A 25,275-nucleotide genomic window follows, 5' to 3' on the forward strand; every position below is an offset into this window, starting at 1 on the left:
ACTTACTGAATGCCGTGAGCAGCTGACAGCCGCGCATATTGATTTTCATTTCCCCGCAGCCCGCTCACAAGCTTGTTTTCAAATATTTGACAAGTATTGACATTCTCCAAGGGAAACTCCCTTAGGAACAATTGTTGCTGCTGCTTGTAGTTTATCTAATGGCTCTAAGGCTTTATCAGTCAAACAGAGAAAGAATCCACAAGCGCCAGGATGTGCTCAGGCACGGTCCCTTGTACGAGCATGGGGGCGAGTACGTGGGTGTGAGAACCGGCGCGGGGGTTGCGGCGTTTGCACTGAGATGCTGCAGCATGCCGGCTTTTCCAGTAAAGCCCGTTTCCCCTCGGTGATACAGGTGTGGACATGGTACGTGATCTGCTGGGCAGGCGTGTGCCTTGGGTGGCACCTGTACAACATCACACGGGGCGCAGGATCAGCCATCCCGCCAGGCCAGCATGAGCATGGGCGTTGTCAGACGGTGCCTTGGAGCCCGGAGGACAGTCGGTCACAAAAGGCCAGGCAGAACTTGAGTGGGGTTTGTGTATCTGTGTGTGCGTGCATGCACACACGCACGCACATGCATGCACACACGTACACCTGCATGCCAAAGGGGAACGGGGAAATGAGGGGTAGCAAGAACAGCTTGATGCTTCGTGCGTGCACCTATGTGGGGTCCCTGCGATAGACCGACGTGACCCCAGCAGCCCTGGAGCTGGGCGAGACCCATGAGCGGCCACACCTGCCCCTTCTCCAGCAGGAAGCTGTTTGGGGTCCAGGCCGTGATACAAGTGCGCGGGACAGGAGAGGTGTTTATACCCCCAGTGAATGGGAGGGGGGCTGTGTTGCCCTGGGACAGCCAGCCTGCTGCCCTGCCCTCACTCCAAGATCCAGGTTCTTTGTGTTGCTGCATCGGAAACGGGGACGAGGAAGAGCGCTCCTCGGGCCCCTGCGCAGGGCAGAAGAGCGTCCTGCAATGCACCCGTTTCCTGTCTTCTCCTGATGCCCTGTGGCCTTGATGTCCCCCTCCTCCAAACGCCAGCATCTTGTGGCTTATGTGGGTTAGCCCTTGGAGGATGCATCATATTCTTAGCTGGTGTAAATCAGCAAAGAGGAAGCTGTGCCACTCGGCCCCTTACGAGGACCTTGGTCCAGGGATTGACTCCTTCAACTCAGCCCTCCCAGGAGTGTCCTGGGTCCCCTCTGGCTTTGGGCACTGCAGACCCATGCCATTTTGTCTGTCCTTTAGGTCTAGTTATGCCCAAAGGACCTAACGACGGGCAAGGGCCCGGGAGTTTTGTGTGCGAGCGTTACCCACAGTTGTGCAGAACTAAACCTTTTGCATTTGCCATATTCTTTTTTTTTTCATTGTGGCAGCTACTAAATGTCTTATTTATTTTACTCTGCTCACATTCCCCCCTCCCCAGTGCAACAAGAACATCACTCTGAGGCATTTGGCCATTGATTTTTGTGGGAAATTAGTTTATTAATTTAGTATGTACGATAACTTAGGGTAGCAAGGAAACACCCAGCCAGTAACAGAAGTACCAGGAATGAAACAGATGCAACAATGCTGATAAATTATCTTTAAGAGACCGTAGCCTTTTTCTCTCCAGAAGGTGCAATACTTGATGTTGGGACTAACGAAAGAGGGCTGCAATTCGAGGCCCTTCACAGGGCTTCGGCAGGAGTCAGAGCCAGACTGCATCACCGGAGAGTCAACCCCCGCCGAGCCGGACGCTGCCAAGCTCGGAGGTGTTTACAATCCGCATTTAGCTTTTCCGACCCATTTGAATGCTAAGTTGTGTCATCAAACTTGTTCTTCCAAAAGGTCGTGGCGACTTCCTTGGTGTGCCTGCGTCATATGGGGGAGTCAGAGCCCCAAACTCAGCCACCTGCTGCCTGACATTGGTTGTGGCTCATGTTTTATTGGTATTTTCTCTTGGGTAAATGAATGGAAAGAAATGGAAACAATTGCACCACGGTGCACATACCCTGGAAGCACGTTAAATCCATCTTCGCCCTTGGCATGCCCGCGTAGCCTTGGCCGCGCAGGATGTGTCACCAGTTGCCAGCCCACAAAGGCCGATGTACGTCACTCGAGCAGGACTCATTAGCCCTGGGGGAATGCAGTGCTAACGAGCTAGTCACCAGTCACTTGCAGGGCACACCTGCAACACATCTTGCAGTGCTCGGCCCGCTCGGCATCTCGCCCCAGTCTGTCCATAGCAGTGGTGTGCTGACCGTCTATGGGCCCAAATGACGAGCAACGCGTCTCTAATAGCCACGTGCGATGTGGCGCCTCATTTACTCAGGGCCCAGGCAGTGGTCTGGCGTCCCACTGGCCAGTTGTCTGTACACCCCCACGCGCGTGCACAGCTCCTTGTGCATGGGCATGCGTGCTGGCTGGCTGGCTCCAGCCACCGTTAGCACGCTCACTTGTTTCACATGCAACGAGCCGAGTAAGAAAGGAAGTAGCGTGTTTACTTTTGAGCAATCATTCCTCTGGCATGGCTCAGTCTGCCGGCATGTTTAAGAGCTGTCCCGAAGCCAAAAAGCCTCCACAGTACAGACCACGGCTTCTCTGGGATTGGTTTCCCATTCCACCCCTGGCACTACGTCTGCTTTCACCTCCTTTGTCGCAGGACTCAACCCTGCATAGTCAGTCCCTCCGCTGTCAGCTCATAAGCCTTACTGACTGATTTAAAAAGCAATTATGTGCCAGGCTTTAGCCCTACTCTTCCTTCTGGCTCTGGCCGCCAACCCCGTTCGCCACCCAGTTGAGGAAGTGAGTCACAGGCACAGTCCAGGCTCAGGTTTAAAGCTCAATCAGCAAACACGATGGCATCCTCCTTGTCCAGCCTGCATGCCGCCCGCGAGCTTTTACCTCGCTCCATAGATTTCATAGATTTCATAGACATCGGGGCTGGAAGGGACCTCGGGAGATCATCGAGTCCAGCCCCTGGCCCAAAGGGCAGGAAGTCAGCTGGGGTCATATTCATTCATTCCCCAACTCACTTTTCGCTTGGAGCCTGGGCAGCACTGGGGTGTCTCGATGGCCCTCAAAAGAGGTGTGAAAGGTCCTCTTCCAGCTGGATTAGCACAGCGCCGTGAATTTCAGCTCACCACCAACCAGATCCGCTTTCTCCTCCTCAGTGAAAATCCCTCCCGTGATGCGAACACCAGGGCTAAAAGATGCGTGCACTGGACAGCAAAGACCCTGCCCCGGGCTATTCATTTATGGCCGGTGCAATTAAGCACTGGATGGTGACGAATTTGACCGGAGCATCATGATTATGGCGTGTCTACTCCACGTAGCAGGTCACACATTTCATCGGCTGGATGCTTCTTTGGGCTGAGAGTCCTCGTGCTCTAGGAGCCTTTGGGAGAGCGTTGCTTTCTGGGTCCAGTGTCCGGTCTTCCTCCCTAGCTGACCTTTGGCAGTGGAGGTCCAGGACCCATTTGGCTCATGAACCAGCAGTTCAGCATCACAACCAATTGCACCAGACCTCTCAATCCACCTTGGCCAACAGCTGGGGTGCGGCAGATGGCACGGGGCAATGGCTTGTGAACACCAAGCTTCAAAGAAACCTATGAGCAGACCAGATGTGCAGGGAACATGGTGGAGGAGCTATCGGGGAACGCGCTGGACAGCGGGCAGTTGCATCGAGACACTGCAGCATTTCACGTGACAGCCTCCAGACTCAAAATTTGCATTCACCATCTCCACTGCACAACTCACGTTTCTGCACAGTCTTATAAAACACGAAGCAACTGCTGGCAGCATCCCCCGCCTCCTTCACGGGCTGCTTTTCCACCCTTGCCACGTTATTCAGAAGAAATGACTCCAATGTCAGTTTAGAGGCTCCTCTCCTCCGACCTGCTCCTGGGACTCTTGCGTTTTCATGCCATGACAACATCGTAAAGGGAAGAAAGTAGAAAAGCCCTCCAAAGGACTTACAAAGTTCGGGTCTGCTCCTGGGCTGAGGTTCTCCGAGCCGTGCATCCCACAAGCTGCGCTGGGGTCCCACCGGCGCCGTTAGCATCCCATTGGCGGCTGTAGTTTTTCTGCTGGTAGCGATCTGAAAGTGACATAGTAAAATGTGTGCAAAATGCACGTATTTCTAGCACGAACAACGTGCACGTGACATGGGCCTGTTCTACAGACGCTGCCTGGGGCCGCTCGGAAAAAGCTTCTCCTCTGGACCCATTGCAGCGAGCTCTAGCTGATGTATTCCTCTTTTCAGTTGTTTCCCAGCAGGGATATTTACCATCTCGGCATCAAATTTGTGTTTGAATTTTGATTTCATGTACCAAAAACTTTAAAGAAGTGCAAATGCGTAGAAAAGGCTATGTATAAAACCTCTGATATACAAATAACACAGATGCTGCTGTTATAAAGAGGGATAATATTTCCATAGCTGGTTCTCCATCGACAGCTAACTGAGCAAAGCAACACAGATGTTTTTGCTGACATGTTTGGGGCCTGTGAAGCCATAGGGAACAGATACTAGAAAAAAGATGGATCCTTGTGGATGCCCTGGCTAATCTGCTAGATATAGCTATTTCTGGCCCAAAAAACATTTACTCAAAGAATATAGCTTGGATACAAGTAAATCAGTTTACAACATCTATTTCCCCCATGTGCAATCTTTGGCATTCAAAACTCGTACTGAACGAGGCGTCGCCTAAAGAGATTGGCTTGGAAAGGGAGACAAAGGACCTCCTTCCAGCATAACCCAACACAGCTCCCATTCAGCTGAGGTCAGTTTTATGCTGGCTGAAGATCTGCCTTCCCCGAGCTTCCCCAAGCCCAAAGGGAGGTAATCCCAACACGGATCAAAGGGGGCAGGAGGGCGCAAAAGCCCCCACGGCTCACCAAAAGCATCCGGGAACGTCTCCTAGCTAAAAGGGAGGTGCACACGCAATGGCGGGCGGGGGGAGGGCACCCCCAGAGGACTACACTGTGGCTGCTCAGGGATGCAGGGGGGTCAGGAAGGCCGAGGCAGAGATGGGACTGGGACGAGCGACCCCGATCAAGGACAACAAGAAGTCCTTTTTTAAATACAGAGGGGGCAAAAAGAAGGTACCGGGTAACGTGGGGCCCCTGCAGGACACGCTAGGAAATTTGGTCGTCACACCAGACGACAAAGCCAACATATTTAACGATTTCTTTGCCTCCATTTTCCTGAGCAGGGACCGGATCAGTCCCCCACCGGCCCCCCTCAGGCCCCGGGGTCAGTGAGGATCTAGTCAGGGACCGTCTGTAGGGACTGGACGTATTGAAGTCAGCGGGTCTGGACGATCTCCACACCCGAGTGCTGAGGGAATCGGCTGCGGTCATTGCGGGACCCCGGCACGGCTGTACGAGCACTCGCGGTGGTACAGCCTATGTTCCAGAGGCCTGGAAGAGGCCAACGTGGTTCCCATCTTCAAAAAAGGGAGGAAGGAGGACCTGGGAAACTATAGGCCAGTTAGTCTTGCCTCGGTCCTGGGTAAGCTTTTTGAGAGAGTTATCCAGGAGCACATCTGCGAGGGGCCAGGGGGGAGGTCATGCTCAGGGGCAACCAACACGGGTTCATTAGAGGCAGGTCCTGTCAGACCAACCTGGTGGCCTCTACGACCAGGTCACCAAATCCCTGGATGCAGGGGTAGCAGTGGACATCGTCTTCCTGGACTTTCAGAGGCCTTCGACACTGTCTCTCACCCCGTTCCCATTAAGAAACTGGGGGGCTGTGGTGGTGACACCCACACAGTCAGACGTGTCGCCAACTGGCTGGAGGGCCGCACCCAGAGGGTGGTAGTGGACGGGTCGTGTTCAGCCTGGAGGGATGAGGGCAGCGGGGTCCCCCAGGGCTCGGTCCTCGGGCCCGCACTGCTCAACATCTTCATCGGCGACTTGGACGAGGGGGTAAAAAGCACCTGCTCAAATTTGCTGATGACACTAAGATGTGGGGGGATGTGGGCACGCTAGAAGGGAGGAACAGGCTGCAATCAGACCTAGACAGGTTACAGGGGTGGGCAGATGAGACCAGGATGGGATTCAACACTGACAAGTGCAAGGTGCTGCACCTGGGGAGGAAGAGCCAGCACCATACCTACAGGCTGGGGAACCCCCTTCTCGTCAGTGCAGAGGCAGAAAAGGATCTTGGAGTCATCACTGATGCCAAGATGAATATGGGCCAGCAGTGTGGGGAGGCAGTCAGGAAGGCCAACCGCACCTTGTCCTGCATCCACAGATGCATCTCGAGCAGGTCCGGGGAGGTGATCCTCCCCCTCTATGCGGCACTGGTCAGGCCGCAGCTGGAGTACTGCGTCCAGGTCTGGGCGCCGCACTTCAGGAGGGATGTGGACAGCATGGGGAGGGTCCAAAGGAGGCTGCTCGCATGATCAGGGGCAGCAGGGCAGGCCCTACGAGGAGAGGCGACGGGACCTGAACCTGTTCAGCCTCCACAAGAGACGGCTGAGGGGGATCTAGTGGCCTGTTACAAACTAGTCTGAGGGGACCAGCAGGCACTGGGGGAGTCCCTGTTCCCCCGAGCACGGCCAGGAGTGACCAGGAATAACGGTCACAAGCTGGCAGAGGGTAGGTTTAGGTTAGATATCAGGAGGTGACTTCACGGTCAGGGCAGCTAGGATCTGGAACCAGCTTCCAGGAGAAATGGTGCTGGCTCCTACCCTGGGGGTCTTCAAAAGGAGGCTGGATGAACACCTTGCTGGGGTCATTTGACCCCAGCATGCTTTCCTGCTATGGCAGGGGTTGGACTCGATGATCTGCTCAGGTCCCTTCTGACCTGACCAACTATGAAACTATGACAAAGTGTGAGCTTTCATTCTGCAGGTGAACTGAAATTGATGGAAGGTCTCGATTCATGGTGGTGCAACATGTACGTTAGGTGGATCTGCCCCAGAGTGGAGGACATTGCACCTCAAAACCTTTGAGTTTTCCCAGGAACGTCTATGGAGCAAGCCTGCTTGGAAACAGCCAAGCGCGTCTTGCTAAGCATCCAGTAAAGCAGGTGACATGTCTTAGGGTGGGTCACTGACAACTATTTATATGCACATTTAGTATCTGTTGCTGGTCTGGAAAACCAGACTCTTGTTACAGGCAATTCCCAGCCTCAAACTGGCTCCTGGATCACTGCCAGCAGAGGCAAAATTCAGCAGCATCTTACCAGATACTTGTCTTTGCTCCCTTTTTAACCGTTCAATCCCACCAGAACAGTCTGAGGGCGCGGGGCTGCCTTAGCACTCACCTCTTCTTGCAGTGCACAGCAAAGATGATCGCCAGGATGACACTGAAGAAGCTCAAGACGACCGCAACGAGAATGAATAGCTGCTTTTCGTCTTTCCTGGGCACTGCGAAGACAAGCCACAAAGCACGATGAAGGGAGCCCTGCATTCAGAAAGGGGTCACATTACCTTGCAAGGGGATGGGGGAGTGCTGGCTGCAAGGCGATTCAGGGTCACCTGGACATCTGCATTATTCCCCATCCCCATCCCTGTCCTTACAGGATCATGGCAGCATTACATGAACGTTGCCAGATATTTAAGTCCTTCCACATGGTATCCAGACATGCACTCTATTTAATGCAAAACTACAGACGCCAGCGACTTGCTGAGCTGAGTCTTCCTCCTTCCACCCTTCACCACCTTTATTTCCATAAGGAAAAGAAGCTTTTATAAAAAAAGCATTAATGAGGTTACCCCACAAGGCAAGGGAGCTCACCGCTGCTCTGGTGTCAGCTGCCTGGTGTTAGTCTGGATTCACACCTATGGACCTGGGAAAAGTGGGGCCCATAGTATCTATTTACGAAAAGAATTTAGACTTCCAGCTTCCAGACATTGCGCTGAGGTTGGATCAATGAAAGGAAAGGCTCCCCTGCAGACCCTGGCCCCCTGTCCCACCTGAGCAGACACTTGGCAGCTCCATAAAAACAGGAATCCAACCTGAGCACAAACAGAGCTCGTATTGGGTTCGGTGCCTGCCACGCAGCCCGCCTGGTCCCCCCAGTTTAGGACAGGTCAGCTGAAGCCCTTAGTGCCATCTGGGGTCACTGGGCAACGCGCCTGCCCCTGCTCACCCCACAGTCCTTTGTGCCTGCCTTGGTTCACTGGAGGAGGGTGCTGCTTGCACGCAGCATTACTGAGCGAGGCAGCTCCCCTTGATGCTGCAGATGGCCACAGGGAAGGGAGGCAGTGAGCAGAAGGATGGCTGATTCACTTTTCCCATCTACCTTTGCAATCATAGGTGCCCTGGAGGGCACGGTCCTATTGTGTACTGCAGGACATGGCCGGCAGCATCCGCCTCCACCCACCAGATGATAGATGAGTTCAAAGGAAGGGAGTTAGCTCTGCAGTGCGCCGCGGGCAGGAGAGTCAGATGGGAGAGTTCCTGGTGCAGCAACGAGGCTGCTACATACCTCCACTCATCCAGCCACTGCCCCGGGGCTGGGGGTTTTCCACCGGTGCTGCCTCACAGCTTTTATTTCCTCAGAGGCTTCACTTGCTCAACCTGCCCTGAGGTCCTTGGCTGCCTGCACAGACTCTGCCTTTCCCAGTCTGGGAGAAAGGCAATAACCCCGTTACAAGTATGACCCATTGCCCAGTGATCTGAAGTGCCCCTCGCTGCACGCCCTGCAGCCGGGTGCAGGTGGCCAGGGGATGCGCAGAGGCTCCCAGGTGAGGGGAAGGGAGTCCTCCAAGGCGGCAGCTGCCCAGTGTGCTACCCTGCTCCTGCAGCAGCAGCCTCGGGGTATAAACCAGAGCAGCGGCGGGCTCCCTTGCCTTGTGGGGCAACCTCATAAATGTCTAAGGCTGCCGCTACACGTTGCATACATTACACAGTGCGCTGCTTCAACACGCAGCAGATATAGACTGCCCGTGAGTGATAAGTCATTATGACACAATTAACTGGTAAATCGTGCAGTACATTTAGACCGGCCCCACGTGCAAATTGTCACACTGTAAAAACAACTCTCCAGCTTTAACAAGAGCCAACCAGCTGCAAAGTTAGTGCCTGACCATGTGTCATGACTCTAGCGCTGGTTTCCATCCAGCTTTCGTGCGAACGGTTTCATGCCGCAGGGAGATCAAGAGAAAGTTTGCATGGAGCAGGGAAGCCCTCGCTCCTCGGTTCTCTGCTGTTTGAGCTCCCAGCTCAGCAACACCGCAACCCCCTGCTCCAGGCCAGGCTCTGTGGCCATAACAGGCCAGTTCCCCTTCCCAGCGGGGCAGGGGATGGGTGAGGGTGATGCAGCCCATATTTGCAACGTGCTTCGGCACCACAAAACCAGCTCTGAGCTGGATCTGCAGGTCTCAGGACCACTAAGGACTGCTGCCAGGACCCACGTCTCTCACCATAAAAGCACTCCTGTGTCCAGTCGCTCCAGAAGCCCTGGTCGGCACAGAAGATGTTTGTTCTCCCGCGGACGCGGACGCAGGACAAGTGAGTCCCATTGGCCTGGGAGAAGATAAAGCTAGTCTCTAGCTGGGTGGACACAGACTGCAAAGCAAGAGGATACAAGGGGAAGGTCAGGTAACAGCACTTAGCTCTGGCTCCATCCAGTGTTTCTGCAAACCTGAACTCCGTCTCTGATTTTAAAGTGATTGGGGATAAACCCCAGGCTGGTCATCTGATGAAAGGCATGAAACGACTGACAACAACAAAACAAAGGTCTTCATGCCATGTGAAAGATCATACCCACCACTTATTCTTGCTAATTAGTGGGGTCTGTCATAACATGAACTACTACTCCGCATCTGCTAAGGCATGCGTCTGCACGCGAGCAATGCAGAAGGCAATGCATGCTGCCCACGTGTTGTTGCCTAGGTCTTTGCAGAAATTAGTGCTGTGGTGTCATCGGCCCAAACGCTCTGGGGATTTCGGTGAAAATGTTGCTTGAAGCCAGGCAGCACCGTGAACACAGCGACGTGTCAGAGACTGCATGGGAAGGGTCGGTTGCTGCTGTCATGCTCATATGCCGCTCTGTGCCACCGGACCTCCTTGGAAGGCAACACGTACATGTGGACATGCCCCGTTGTGATAATGTCTGTCTATATTAAGCATAACTTTGGCCTGGAGCCCCAGCTGCTCTCGGCCACCCGGATGGAGCAGGAACCCACGTGGGACATCGACCTCTCTCCACGGGGGAAGGATGCCCAGCTGCACCCACACCACCGCCCTGTCCTGCACCGCACGGCACCGGCATCGGCTAATGCACCATCCCATCCCGTCACCCAGCTGAGTAAATAACAACGCAGGACTGGGGCCAGGTGACGTGTTCAGCTGCAGCGTTCACCCTCCTTCCCAGCCCAGCTGGAAAGCCAGGAATTGGCTTTAATCATCCCTCCCTTCGCTTTTATTAATTGCAAACTGCTGTCGGGTGACATGAGTGGGATCCCTACCAACCAGGCAGTGTCCGCGTGGCTGCTCGAGCCCTGGAGCTGCACCTCGTACTCCAGGCACTCGGGAGGGGTTCCTCCTTCGGGAGAGCTCCACTGCATATGAATTTCCTTGGAAGCAGACATGGAAAGCACCAGCCGTTCAGGAGGAGGAGGTTTTACTAGAAGGAATAATGATAAGCCATCAGTCTGGTCCCTGGGAACTCATCAGCCTGTTCCCCCAGGGCAGCTCGTTACGAAGCTTGCTTGTCCCATGAAAACCCGCCCCGTGCCCTTGACCCGAGCGGAGGCCAGAGAGAGAGAAGCGTTGAACTTAACTCCGGGGCTGGAGCCTTGCTCCGAAATCCAGTTTGCTGCAGGTGGTGCCGCCGTTCAAACACTCCTGCAGCTGAACTGGAAGGGGCAAGCACGTGAGACGGGCGCAGAGCCTGCACGCTGGCTCCGGCTTGCCCTGCTCTTGCGGGGAGCGAGGTGAAATTAGGTAAGAGGCGGACTTACAGCTAACAAGAGGAGTGCTTTATTAAATGCAACGTGTTGTTCACTCGTGGAACTCATTGCCACAGGAGGTGCATGGCCAGGTTTAAAAGGGGACTGGATAAATTCCTGGATGATAAGTCTGCTAATGGATGATAGGTCTGTTAATCCCCTCCTGCCACTCTCGGAGCCAGACTATGAGGCTAGAGGGGCCTGGCGGGAGGATAATGCACACTCCCTAGCATGTGTCCTGCCTCCCTTGAAGGCATCTGCAACTTGCCGTGCTCGGAGACAGCCCTTGGGTCTACCCCACGTGTGATGCTCCTATTCCTACGCTTGTCTGCTCCGGCCGGGGGTGCCGGCACCGTTCTCTCGGGACAGCGAGGAATGGTCAAGCAGAGGGCAGCAGGCGTGCTGACGGCATCCTGTAGCATCCTCCATGCTATCGCTAAGCCAGCGTTAACGTCTCAGAGGTAATTATACAAAAACATCCACACCCTCCTCTGAATGCGGCCCTTAGGAGAGACGCAAACCAGCTGCTTCTCCAGACAGGCCATTTTCCCTTGGCCTGGTACGTCTTGTGCTCAGAGCACCGTACATCCTTAATCCCTCATGCATGTTATGGCAAAGTTACAGTTATTGTTCATCGCCTCGTGGATCCGAGGGGGTAGACCTCGCCCCGCCGACCGGATCAGCGCGGCACCGCTGTCCTCTCATACGGACGTGGGAACTGCCGTGGGCTGGGGCAGACCTTAGGTCTGCGTCAGGGGGAGGGTGAACGGGGCATGTCCAGCACCGTCCACCCCCTCCTACTACCGCACCCCAGCCGCCAGCCCGGGCGGTTTAGGAACTTCTGGGTCAGAGCTGCCCCCGCTATCGAGCACGTGCAATACCTGCCCGCGGCCCTTTCCTCCATCGTTGAGAGGCCAGGGTGTGACCCCCGGCACAGCGCAAGCCAAAGCCTCTCGCATGGGGATGCCTGTACCTCCCTGCGACCGTGGGGGCAAACGAGCAGGTGGTTTACCAAGGGGATGTCCGCGGCCGTCGGCAGAGTTGGAAACTCTCCCGCTACAGCCTCTCCATCCCTGCGCCGCAGGCCGTGACGCCGGCCGCGCTGCTCGCCTCACCTAGGTTCTTAATTTTGAGGACGAAGTAGGCGGGTTGCAGCCGCGCGGGCTCCGCCGACCCGTTCACGCAGACGGTGATGTCCAGGTACTCCGCCTGCCTCAGGTTGGGCAGCTGGCAGCCCGTGGCCTTCCCCCGCGTCCAGACGTAGTCGTGGCACTGCGCTGGGTCGCCCAGCCCAGCGTACCTAGGTGCACGGGGGGAGAGGCTGTCAGGTAGCACGCACACGAGCGCCCGCGCGCTGCAGGGCTGCCTAGACTCGCCTGGCCTTCAGACCAGACCCTTGAGGTTGCAGGCATTTGCTACGCATGGTCCTTCATGGCAAACGTCATCTATTTATGCAACAAAATGAGCATGATGGAAAACAGCTTGGGCTGTGCAGCTGCCCAGCTCTCCTGCGGGCTGTCAGGGCTGGACACGCACGGTCCGTCCGTGAGTCCCCGTCCTTGGCTTTGCCAGTGTCTGGGCCTGCCGACTGCTTGGGTGGTGCCAGGCCGCGGCGGCTGGGAGATGGCTCACTGAGCTGCTAGAAACGCTGCAGTCCTCGTGACACCTTGCCCATGAATGCAGCCGGCACGACATCCAGCCCGGCACCGCCTGCCCGAGCTGGGCACGGCCTCTCCCCGCTGGCCCCCGGGCCAACAGGCAACGGCGTCACAACCTTGCCCCGCGCGCCTCCAGCCGCCCCCAAGCCCATGCTCCGCACGCAAGCTGCTATGCCGAGGACTTGTTTCCACGCCTAGGTTACATTTTCCAAATAGCCTTTGGGCTTTCTGCTGTTAAAACATTATGTTTTTAGAAACTGAGCTTGTGCTTTTACCAGATCTGCCAAAATAATGTAGCTGCTTTAAAAAGAATTGGGAACGTTCTCCGATGTCCAATTTACAGGACGAAATTAAAAGCTCTGACTTGTCAGCTGCTCGTTTCTGCATCATGCCCATTTACTTTGGTTGTGAACCAAAAGCCTGACCTTTTCCTTTTTCCCAGGACCAGGATGTTCAGTGGGGCAAGGGGACTGGCAGGAGGAGCTGATGTGCATGGAGCCCACCCCCAAGGGCTGGCATTGCTGCACCCTCGTGGCTCAGCTCCTTTTACAAGAGAGATTTTAAGGACTTCGAGGAGCTGGATTGCAGAGGAGGAACAAGCACGAACATGTCGGACAGGCCTCGACTCCCGTGAGACTCACATCTGGGCTCCGTGAGTAACGGGAAGGTGCAGCTGAGCGCTCCGGGCTGCGTCCTTGTATAGGATGGTTTGGACAGCGATGGACGTCTGTCCGGGGCACAGATGGGACGCAGCACCCCAACTCGTGTGCTTGCCCGCCGCGACAGTACGTACCAATAATACAGCTCGTAACGGGCCCCAGGAGGGGCCTGCCGGCCCGGCTGCCAGGTACAGCGAAGATGCTCCCAGTCATAGTAGACGCAGTGGAAGTCCTGGATCCGCGACTCCAGCGCGCCTGTGAAACGGGAAGGAGACGAGTCCTGCAGCGCCCGGGAGGCCCCGCTCAAAGAAACATCCTCGTGAGCCCAGGGGAGGCCTCAGTCCCACCCCGCTCCAGCCCCTCTGCATGTCGCGTTAAGAGGGCGATCGATTGACTTCGACCATGCGCTGAAAAAGGCCAGAAGTCGCACATCTCCAGCCCTTCTGTTTCTGAGTCTGCTCGGGAGGCTTTGCCGAGGGTTTCAGGGACGCTGGCTAAAGCCACCGTGCAGGCTAAAGGAGCACGACTGCTACTTTGGGGGCAAATGTACACTTGCACGGGCGGGGAGCCGTAGGGCATAAGCGGGGCAGAGCAACACTGCAGCAAGCCCGGAGGCGGAAGAGGATGTAGAGGAAGAGCGCCGAGGCTGAGCTGCGGGGCTCCCGCTGCTGTGCAGCGAGCAGCAAGAGCCAGCACCAGTTTCCTAACCCAGACAGGGCCGACACGAGCAGAGAACAACACGCTCTTTAACCCGTGCATTTTGGCTGCATTTGACAGAGACCGTGCACATCTGTACACTCGCAAATTGTCGCAGGACAGAGCGGTCCCCCCCCCAACAAAAGCAGCATCTGCCCCTGCCCCAGGAGCTGCACAGGACACGCAGTGTGCGCCGCAGCTCAGGAGATGCAATGTCACTGGGGCAGCACCAACTGTGTGCTGGGATCTTCGGTCCAGCACTGACGGGTTAGATGTGTGCTGTCAAGCAAACCGTATGCAGGCTGGGATGCTGCCCGCTCCTAACCTTGTGCAGAAAGCTGGAAGCTGGCGTGAGTCCATTCGCTTTGCACTTCTGATCCATTGGCACAGGGCCCTTCCAGCAGTGTCTGCACCTTTGCCTCCACGGGCCGGTTGAGGTCAAAACTGTCGCCATATTTTAATTTCTTGGTAAAGATAACCTGGGTTGAGACAGAGGAAATGATGATAAATCTCAGGGCTTTACGTGGCTGTGTTGGCACCACGCTGCTCCTTTCCTTCCCTGCTTGGTGCACACGTTGCTTGCGACAACCGTGACATCCGCCCTCTGCATGAAGAGGACCACCCCGCTGTCAGAAAGCACCGATCCTGCTCTGACCTAACTGGGCTTGCATCTCATCAGTCGGCCGTGCAAGACGTTAGCCGGGCAAAGTGCAAAGTGCCTCCCGAACAGACCGTGCTGCAGAACCATGCCCCAAAAGCACCGGTCTCGCTAGTCCTATTGGTGCAGGTTGCCCACAGTCAGCGAGGCTCCCTGCCTCTGTCCTTCGCTGCAGTGGGGATGGGAGCCCGTGAAGCCGGCAGGCAGGCTCGAGACCAAACGGCCCTGGCGGGAGAGGTTTATGTCAAAATGCAAGTGGCAACGAGCTGGGAATGGTGACCAGCAGCAAGGGAGATGCATCATGCCAACGCCCTCTTCCTTCTCGCTAGCGAGAGCAGCAGGATTTATAAGGAGGATGGGGGAGATCCCGCGCCTGCTTATCACTGCTCTGCGGCTCTCGTGAGCAGACGGCCTGGCGAGCCCTGGGCTAGTAGCTCACGGTCATGCGAGACCAGGCGGCGTCGATGCTGCCGTCTCTCATTTGGCCTCCTGCCCCGACCTGGTGTCTGGATGCTCGCTGGAAAGACATCGCAGGATCAGGACTCGCACAACCCTGTCTTCCCTGCTCTCGTGAGGCCAGAAAGGCAAGTCTGCTTTATAGAGGACTTGATTCCAGCTACAGCACCCAGTTAAAAGGAAGAGGTCATTACCAAAACCTTTCCCGGATAAAAGAAATATTAGAACGCTAGGAGATGCATCAAATTTAATCTAATTGCAGAAAAATATCTTTTTTTGTTGTTGCAGTTTCTCAATTGGTCTAATAAAAGGTATCATCTCTGAACCAAGAGTTTAGATTTTTGCATTCAAATTTAAGCTGGCTTTTACCGTACGGTTGAACTTTCATAGTTTCATAGCTGGTCGGGTCGGAAGGGACCTGAGCAGATCATCAAGTCCGAGCCCCTGCCATGGCAGGAAAGAGTACCGGGGTCAAACGACCCCAGCAAGGGACCTTTTGCCCTTTAAAAAGAGCCATAAAATAACATGTGCCAGGTACCCAGGTTGTAGTCATATTGGTCTAGAGGCAAAAGGAATCAAAACCTGGGGAAGAGGCAATATCTTTTATTAGACTAACTAGGTAGTTACAAAAAAATTAACCGATTTATTTGCAAGCTTTTGGGTGCACTCAGCCTTCATCAAGGACAGGAGAGAACAGAGATTGTAAAGTTTGCCTAGGTAGAAATGAAAATTCATATGGATTCATTCATTTTCATTTCTACCTAGAAGAACTTTTACAATCCCCGCTCTCTCCTATGCCTGATGAAGGGTGGGTGCGCCCGAAAGCTTGCAAATAAATCAAATAATTTGTTTGCAAAGATCTAATACGAGATATCACCTCTTCCATGAGTTTTGAGTCCATAAAATAACTTGCAACTCATATGCAGGGTTGACCTATCATTGGGTGCTCAACACTTGTTCTTGGCTTGTGCTGCGATGCCCAGTTTTGGGTTGACTCTGGCAGGAACATCAGTGGAGAGTCCAGGAAAAAGCTGGCCTTCCTGTAATTAAACCTGAACAAGTGAGGCTGACTTATGTGCAAGGCCAAGTTAAAGGCAGAGCAATGAGGCCTGTAGCACCATGAATTCAGACCACGACTCCTGAGCCACAAGTGCTTCTTTGGCTCACCACCGGCAGCTGCTCCTGTCATTGTGGCTTGTCTTTTATTTCGTGGCCGGTGTTTCATGCAGCCACGAACAGTGTCTCACCTGCGTGGCTGATCTCTAGCCGTCAGGGTGCATTGCACCGGAGCTTTGTTTTTAAGGATGGGAGTTTGCTCGCCACAAATCCCCAAGGATTTGCTGTGCCTTGCTGCTCAGTGCTGCCTGCTCGCGTGGGTCCTGGCCCGGGCCTGACCGAGTAGCAGCAGTAGAGCATGATGCAGCCCAAGGGGCCAGAAGAAGCCCTGCAAAGAGGGGAAGGGGCCCTGCAGAGCCGTGGTGGGGTTACCCTGGGCAGAGTCGGACCCCGCAGCAGCTCCCGAGCACGTTTCTAACCCATCGACCTGTTTGTGTCAGCGCTCGGCTCCGTCAAAGGACATTGCTGTCGCTATTCTAGCAACTTCTCATCATTCACTTAAAGAGAAAAACCGATGGGTGAAATAAAGAGGAAGCAATGGGGACACGCGGCACGTCGCTGCGCTGCGCCCTATCTCACCTTCCAGTCTGTATTGCCGGCATTGTGGTATTTTAGCTTGTACACTACTGTACATTGATTGAAGGCCTCCAGGGAAAGCGGGGGCTTCCACTGCATGTAGAGATGGCCTAGGAGTCCAGGGTCCACTATCTGAAAATCTTGCGGGGGGTCAACTGAAGTGGGGAAAACGGGCAGAAAAAACACACAGTTGATTTAAAGAGACTAAAAAAAGCCCAAACGTTTCTTAAATGACACCAAGTTCTGGTTCCCAGTCACTGTCTAGCTGCGGTGATCTCCGAAGCTGGCTTGCGTGGGGCAGGTTGGGGGGGGATCGGCGCACCACTATAAGCATGCAACTGCTTCTGGGGTGAAAAACAAACTATTTGGGCTCGGTTCAAAGTGTTTAGCAGTCATGCAGAACTGCCATCTTCCTTCCTGGGCATATACATGCCTGTGTGCCTGCAGCGCCCGCTTAATCGCAAACACCCCGTCGTCCGGCTTGAGTATCAGCACAGGACGATTTGCTCAGACTCGCGTCTCACTTAGGTGAGAGCAGGGCCCCCCCCAGCCGTGGGCGGTAAGGCGGCACCAAGCAGGAGCTGCGGTCGCTGTAGGAGAGGCCAGGCGCTGTTCAAAGGACTCCGTGGTGCCCAGGTGATGTGCACTGAAAGCAGCACGTCTGTCTGTACATCTCCCGCCTCCTCCCTGGGACTCCACCTGTGCTCGGGACACGGCTGCAAGCGCTCCTACCAGAGACCCCGAGTGCCTCCAACACCGTGGCTCTGTGCGGTGCCTCTGCAGCGCATCAACCTGGCAGCCTGCCCCCCCTCGAAGTTCATTGCAAACTTCCCATTAGAGAAAGGTCTCCAAGCACAGCCCCCGGCCCCGCAGTTGGCAAGAGGCAGGTCAGCTCATCCGGAGGGGTCTGGCCATTGCCAGGGCCAGAGGAAGATGCACCTGCCACAGAGATTAGGCAAAAGTGTGACCTAAGCGACACCCGGTTTACCTGAGAGCCGGTGAGCTGAGGATCCCTTGCAGCACCAAACCAGGAGAGCAGAGACCGCGGCGACCCACCAGACGCCCATTTCCACACCAGAGTCCCGGGGACGGCGTATTTGGCCGGAGGAGCAGTAGGCTAGAAAACGAGCTGAGTTATAAAGTTTTCAGGATGAGCAATGAGCTGAAGGAGAGGTGGATGTGTGATAAGCACAGATAACCACTCTGCAAGCATTTAATCTTTTATCAGCCAGAGATTATTCATTTCCCCATAGGGTTTTCATAATGAATTTAGCAATGAGAATGGATCTGGCTCCGTGCCAAATAGTTTCTGACTAAGGCGGCACTAAATCGGATGTGATTGTTGTCTGCGGTCATAGCAGCGTCTACTGGGGAGCTTCCAGAGAAACCCTGAATCAGGACAATCACCAGCTCCCTGGGCGCGGGTCACTTATACAAACACTAAACAGGCCAAGGACTTTGAATCAAAACTAGCAATTCTGGCATGAAGGCCCGGTGGCTCAGGGTCCCAGGAGACAACTAAATGCTGTCTAGTTTTTGACAGCCGCATATGCTGAATCTTTGGTCCACTCCACCCAAATTGTATGCTTTCAATTAAAAAAAAAAATCTCAGGTTTTGGTGCCTGAGAACTGCAAAGAAAAAAAAAATCTTCATTTTCTTTTGGGGCTTTTTTTGTGTTTAAGCAAATCCTTGATGTTAGATGAAGCAAATTTCCAAGGAAGACATGTATAAGAGGGCAAATGCATCATGTCCTGACTGGCTCAGAGCACGTGGGAAAGGGTCCAAGGGACACCAGGAGGGTCCCCTGAGGCATCGTGATGGGGGTGGCCAGGGGATCTGTGCAAAAAGCCCCGGGATCTGGAAAACAAGCTGTTAGGAGTCCGTGGGGAGGATGGGAGTTGCCTCAAGGACTCCTGGAAACTTTGGGCAGATGGAAAGCGGAGGTGGACTCCCGAAGTGTGAGAGTCATGACAGCATACTCTCCAGGACTCCACTTGCCCCCAGCAGCCCTGTGAAATGGGAGCATCTCTACTCCCCAGTGCTGAGAGCTGAGCAAGCAGGGCTTATTAGAAACACACATTCAACACTAAAAATAAAAGATGTTACAAAATTGTCAGCCCTGTATAGGCTCCAGTGATGTTTCCCAAACTCGGGATTTGCCGTCCTACAGTGTCCTGGTCTACAGACTATGAACTAATCACCCCCAGGTGCCAGAGCCAATTGGCTTCTCTGGGGGGTATTGAGCTCTTCCCCAAATTCACCCGTCAGGTCTGTCAAGTTAAGAGAAGACGCCCGGGGCTGCATGAATGAGCATCTGGCTGACATCAGCTGCAGAAAGGCACAGACTGAAAAAGGCAAGGTCCTCCATCTTGGGAGCAAAAACCTGCAGCATCCTTATAGGCTCGGCAGTGCTACGCTGGCTAGCGCTACGGAAGAAAGAGACTTGGGGTCATCATTGACCGCAAGATGAACGTGAGCCTGCGTGAGCTAAACGGGATACAGAGTCTTGTCCCAGTACCTGGATTAGCTTGTGTGATGCCTCCTGTGCCGCTCTGGGGTCTTGGCCGCTTTGCTGCTCCCAGCACTGTCCCTCCTTCCTGGTTTCCCACTTACTGTACCCCAGTTGCCCACGCCGCTCAGCCCCGGATCCGTGATGTCCTTCCACAGCACCTCATGGGGGTAACGTGGCTTCACAAGTGCTTGTGCTCACTCCCTCTGTGGGAGCATCTACACATGCATTACTGCACTTCAGTTAATACTCATGAAATCTAACACCCTCACTGTGAGATGCGCATTAACCTGTCTCCATGTGCATTAACTAAAGAGCACCAGGCATGTCTACATGTGTACTTTAATGTGCATTATTCTATTTTAATGCACATTAAAGCACCACAAAAAAACTATGGGCTCCTATACATGTACATGGAGCCTGCTCCAGCACGCTGGAAATCCAGTGCATTGGAGTAGACTCAGTTGAGTCTATTGGAGCACAAAAATTGACAAGCTGTAGCAGCCCTCTGCATCATGTATCAGCGTCTCTGCACTAAAGTGGTGGCGGAGCGCTTTGAAATAAAACACGTTCAATGTGCTTTAGTTCAAAGAGCCTCACTGTCACTTTTTTCAGCACAGGGACTCACAGCGACACTAATACATGGGCACTTTTAGCTAGCGTGGCTTGCTAATTAAAGTGCCCAGCACTGCGTCCCACAACACGTGTAAAAATGTCCTATGCTCTTTCACTAATGCGCATTAAAACAGGTTAACACACATTTTTCTAGTACCTCATTACCTAAAGAGCATTAATGAACATGTAGACGTCCATGGTTTTTAAGTGACGCGTTAGCCTAACTTAATGCACATTAACTAAAAAAGCACATTTTTAGTGATGCGTTAATGCGCATTAAAATAGGCTAATGCTCATGAATGCCTCGTGCCTCTTAAGGCTAGGGGGGCACGGTGACCGCCTGCCAGCGGTGGCGGCAGCGGTGAGCAGGTTGGCCCCGCAGGCTGACGTCGGGGGTGAGGGCGGGTTGAGCAGGCAGCCGCAGCGATGTCGGTGGCAGGAGGATGGCGGGGGGGGACTCTGACAAGTGGTCAGCTACCCCTGCAGACACCGCCAGTGGGGGATGGGGAGGGGGTGGCGAGCAGTGACTGCCCACGGGCACCATTGGCACAGTTGGTGGAAGCCAGTTTCAGGGGGTGCACATGCATTGCCAATGCTAATGCACATTAAAGTGCACATGTAGACATGCTCTGCATATTTTATTCAGCTAATCTATAAAGCAGGATAGCATATTTACCCTGCCTTCCACCTGCTTGCCATACAGGGCTTATGGTGCTGTACAGCCAGCCCCGTCACTTTGCTCCTGACATCTCCCTCCAGAACCCTAACCCTAACTCACCCCCTGCTTTTCTGCTACTTATGTCAGCTTAGAGAAGAGACACTTGAGGAGGGGCAAGAGAAGAGTTTATAAATGGGAAAGTGAATGCCAGTAGGGACTGACTATTTCCCATCTCTCACCAGACAAGACTGAGCATGAAATGAGTGGGCAGTCTGTTTAAAACTAACACAAAGAAGTATTTTTGCACAGTGGGCACACCTACATGAGATGCACACTGTGCAGTAACTGAACAAGGTTGCACAGTAGCACGTCGCAGCACGGTCAGTGCGAATCCTCGACTGTGCAGGAACCCCCATCACTGAATATCTATTTAGTATTTGCTAATACAAGCACTGAATAAACACACGGTAACGACTGCACGGTCGCGTCGTCTGTATGCATGCATTGCAGCGTGCAACGAAAGCGTGAAACTCCTTGCCACCAGATGCGGAGGAAGCTGAGAGTGCAGCCAGATTCACCACGGGACTGGACGTCTGGGAGGAAAGGGGCATCATCGCTGTTGCGTAGGGGGCGAGGGGCACGGCCTCTGCATCAGGCCTGCCTCCACCCTCAGTGCTGGAGGCTGCATGGGAGAGGGGGACAGGGGGAAAATCCCGGTCACTCTCCTCTTATGTCCCTTCCACGTGGGCTGGCTTCAGCCCATCCTGGCACTAACTCCCGTTGTCTCTGCAAGAAAAGCCTGATCTTACAGCCCAGAGGCATTGGGTGCTGGCTACAGCCCAGGCTGGGGGCTTGGGCTGGGCTGGGCCAATGCTTCTGCTGGGACTAAAGCTGGAGGGTCCTGGCCAGAGGGTCTTGCCCTTCTGCTCAGGGTCAGACTGATGCCAGATTTGGGGCCAGGAAGGGGCCATTTTGTCCTCATGGTCAGATGGGTGCAGACGCCGGGTGGGTTGCCTTGCTTTGCCATGGGAGCACAGCCTCTACCTGGGATCTCTTGAGCGCATATCGACATTTCATAGAGGCAGGACGTTGGCTGCCGCGGTTTCCCTGCTTCACCTGTGGCAGGTTCAGGTGTTATGTCAAGGTGGATGGCTGTCCTACGTAGAGTTTAAATGATGATTGGGCTGGTTTGGAGAGGCCTGATCCTGCCTCAGGCAGGGGTTGGACTAGATGTGACCTCTGCAGGTCCCTTCCAGCCCTCATTTTCTATGACTAGCATTCAGCAACCAAATCTGAGGGGAAGAGGAGCTCGGCGGGTGGCGCAGCCCCAGGGACGCTCCCTGTAGCGCAGCAGAGAAATCCACTGCAGTAAGACTTCAGCAGCCCCTGGCAGATACGCCGTTGCGGTGCACGGCCCTGGGTCACCCGCCTGCACCGAGCGCGTCCCACTGGCAGTGCCCCCCACCAACACAAGCTGCCAACATAGAGATCGGGCAGCTAAAATAGAAAGCAGGTTGCATTTCTCAGTGTTAGGACGAGCAGAGGGAGATGGTGCCGTGCAGGGGCAGGCGATGGGGAGTGGACAGCAGGTCCCTGGAAACAAGCCCCTGTAGGAAAGGACTTGTGAAAGGACACGCTACCGTGTGACGTGCCAGACATAAGAAGCGGCGGGGCTCACGGCCGCGCATGAGTGAGAGGAAATTCAGCACCAGGGATGGACTCGGCAACCTAGGAAAGCCAAACCAGCCCTGAGATGCAGGGAAAAGGCCCTGAAACCCAGCTGTCCTGTTGTCGCCCTGGCTGCTAAATTCACGGACCGTCTCTGGCTGTCTAGCTGCCGCCGGGTGCGAGGGTTTCCCTGCCCAGCCGCGACGGGTGGCACCTCGGAGGTGGGCGCAGCGATCCCCGGGCCACCTCGCCGGGCAGGTGCGTGGCTGAGGGGCTCCTACAGGACACGCCTCGCGGCACAGAGGTGCTCCTGCCGTTCCTCGAGCACAGCGGGACGGCGCCAGGCCCACGCGGCACGAGAGGCAGGCACGCAAAGCTGAAGGAGCAGCTGTGAGGACCTGAGCAAACCCCACCTGGCCTGGACAGATCCCCGTGCAGCAGCAGGGAGCGGCGCTCCCTGTGGTGTGACACACACCGGCTACGCTCACCTGTGGCATTCACACCGGCTCATTAGCAGAGCTACAAAGTTCAGCACAACTTTCCCATGCCACACACAGAGCAAGCAGGCACTTTCCAGACAGAGCCGTGCTGGTTTCTCTCACACACGTTTGCAAAATGCACTAAAAGCAAACAGCAAGGTATATGGCAATGCAAAAAAAAGAGCAAAAAATCTTACCTGGGGGATTGTCATGTGCCTTAGTGCATGCCCCACGCAGGAGTGCTGCCTCCCTTCAGCCGGCAGTCGTGTGCTGGCTCAGATCAACCGGCGTGTTGGGTTTTTTTAGCACTGGAAAGTTTCCTACAGAGTTCACATGTTTTATAATCAATCACTTCCCGTTGGGACCACTCAAAGTCATAGCACAGGGATTTTGCAACCATAAGTGTAGCTGAATCTCAAGGAACAAGGGAGGACGTGCCAAAATTTGGTTTGGAGTAAGCTGTGGTGTCAGTCACTGCTCTCATTGTAGGAGTCAGCAGGGACCGGTTTGATGATTCATCGCGTGGACTCATAAACTATGTTTATCAAGGGCTTTCCACGCTCACTTTCTTGAACCTGGGCAGATAGCACTGAAGCTGCTGCACTGACCCCACCCCTCTGTCCCTACCTTTCATCAAGCTGACAGGATTGTGAGGCCCCTTGTAAGTCCCTGGGGTGTCCACACCTCGAATCCTGCACCCGGGTTTGGCCTCTGCACCTTGCAAAGGATAGAGAGAAAGTGCAGAGAAGGGCAACACAGCAATGAGGGGTACAGAAGGGCCTTCGTATGAGGAGGGACTAAAGAGGCCAGGCTTGTTCAGCTTAGAGAAGAGACACTTGAGGAGGGGCAGGAGAAGGGTTTATAAATGGCAAAGTGAATGCCAGTAGGGATTGATTATTTCCCATCTCTCACCAGACAAGGCTGAGCATGAAATGAGTGGGCAGTCTGTTTAAAACTAACACAAAGAAGTATTTTTGCACAGCGGGCACACCTACATGAGATGCACACTGTGCAGTAACTGAACAAGGTTGCACAGTAGCACGTCACAGCACGGTCAGTGCGAATCCTCGACTGTGCAGGAACCCCCATCACTGAATATCTATTTAGTATTTGCTAATACAAGCACTGAATAAACACACGGTAACGACTGCACGGTCGCGTCGTCTGTATGCATGCATTGCAGCGTGCAACGAAAGCGTGAAACTCCTTGCCACCAGATGCGGAGGAAGCTGAGAGTGCAGCCAGATTCACCACGGGACCGGACGTCTGGGAGGAAAGGGGCATCATCGCTGTTGCGTAGGGGGCGAGGGGCACGGCCTCTGCATCAGGCCTGCCTCCACCCTCAGTGCTGGAGGCTGCATGGGAGAGGGGGACAGGGGGAAAATCCCGGTCACTCTCCTCTTATGTCCCTTCCACGTGGGCTGGCTTCAGCCCATCCTGGCACTAACTCCCATTGTCTCTGCAAGAAAAGCCTGATCTTGCAGCCCACCACTGCACTGCTTGCTGCTTCCTCCTGCCCAGGAGCTACAAAAGTACCACTGCCGCAGCTCGCAAAGGTGCCCTGGGAAGCACTGAAGTGTCGTTGACAAACCCTTGCCCCCGGGGCATACCTAGGCCATTAATTACCCTCTTACGTTACTGATACTGCTTCTGATCTGCCACCGCCTGGTCTCACCGCTCTCGTCCGCTGGCTCCGTCTGTCCCAGCTCTCGACTGACGCAGTCTTTTCGTCGGCCTCTGACCCGATCCTCGGCTGCAGCCCAGTAAAAATCCCCCTCTGGACTCCAGGATGGCCGAGCTGCTCGGGCCGCAGGCACCCTGCAAGGGGCTGGGCTGGAAGGACCGCTCCATCGGTCAAATCGCACCTCCGGGCTTTTACACCCACTGAGGGAACTGGGCTAATTGAGTCTGGAGAAGAAAAGCATGAGCAGGGATTTGATAGCAGCCGTCACCTCCCTGCCGGGGGCTGCAAAGAGGATGGAGCTGGGCTGGTCTCAGTGGGAGCAGATGGCAGAAGGAGCAATGGGCTCAAGTGGCAGCAAGGGAAGTTGAGGTTGGACATTAGGAAAAACTTTCTCACTAGGAGGGCGGTGAAGCCTGGACCAGGCTCCCCAGAGAGGTTGCAGACACTCCATCCTTGGAGGTATTTAAGCCTGGCTAGACAAAGTCTTGGCTGGGATGCTGTGGTTGGGGCTGGTCCTGCTTAGAGCCAGGCGTTGGACTGGATGTGACTTCCTCGGTGTCCGTAACTATGATTTTGAAAACAAGGTTTCACTCGAAGCACTTGTTTCCTGGAGCCGCAAGTTCTCAGCTCCCCGCCAAAGGCTTCCCACACGTTTGAGCAACACAGGGCCCAGGGCCCAAGTCCCTGTCCTCCAGCTGAGGACCACATGCATGCAAGGAGCCTCTGATGCCATTTCTCTGATGCACAACGCAGCACGGTGCAGCTATCCTCCAATGGCGCCGACACCCGGCGTACGAACGCAGCCCTCCTCGGGGCAGCTGCACCCAAAGCCTTAGCAGCACGATCCAGCAACCCCGCCGAGCTTTATTAATCCAGCTCTCAAGGTCCTCAGGGCTAATAAAACATTAGCTACTAAGATGCAGGACATCTCCTACCAGCTCCTGTAACAACCTGGCAC

The 25,275-nt window shown here is 54.6% G+C and overlaps 1 protein-coding gene across 7 annotated transcripts in view; it reads right to left on the minus strand.

Moving 5' to 3' along the window:
• Window positions 1–1,355: 1,355 nt before the first annotated feature.
• IL13RA2 (interleukin 13 receptor subunit alpha 2) overlaps window positions 1,356–25,275 on the minus strand; it is a 51,142-nt gene continuing 27,222 nt past the window's right edge. For 2 of the 7 annotated variants that reach the window (XM_090061513.1, XM_090061514.1), the window contains exons 2-10: window positions 17,692–17,820; window positions 16,707–16,858; window positions 14,223–14,376; window positions 13,336–13,456; window positions 12,000–12,184; window positions 10,402–10,559; window positions 9,355–9,499; window positions 7,251–7,353; window positions 1,357–4,076 (exon numbers count right to left, since the gene is read on the minus strand). In XM_090061513.1, coding sequence (XP_089917639.1) covers window positions 4,034–4,076; window positions 7,251–7,353; window positions 9,355–9,499; window positions 10,402–10,559; window positions 12,000–12,184; window positions 13,336–13,456; window positions 14,223–14,376; window positions 16,707–16,858; window positions 17,692–17,770 — 1,140 coding nt within the window. In that variant the 5' untranslated portion in view covers window positions 17,771–17,820 and the 3' untranslated portion in view covers window positions 1,357–4,033. Of the gene's footprint in view, window positions 4,077–7,250; window positions 7,354–9,354; window positions 9,500–10,401; window positions 10,560–11,999; window positions 12,185–13,335; window positions 13,457–14,222; window positions 14,377–16,706; window positions 16,859–17,691; window positions 17,833–22,830; window positions 22,954–23,260; window positions 24,182–25,275 lie in introns of those variants that run through there. The other 5 variants (XM_090061516.1, XM_090061517.1, XM_090061515.1 and 2 more) reach the window with 5 other exon arrangements.

This window comes from Crocodylus siamensis, chromosome 8 (assembly GCF_052110815.1).
Source record: "Crocodylus siamensis isolate JL-2025a chromosome 8, ASM5211081v1, whole genome shotgun sequence".
NCBI classification, from domain to species: domain Eukaryota; kingdom Metazoa; phylum Chordata; order Crocodylia; family Crocodylidae; genus Crocodylus; species Crocodylus siamensis.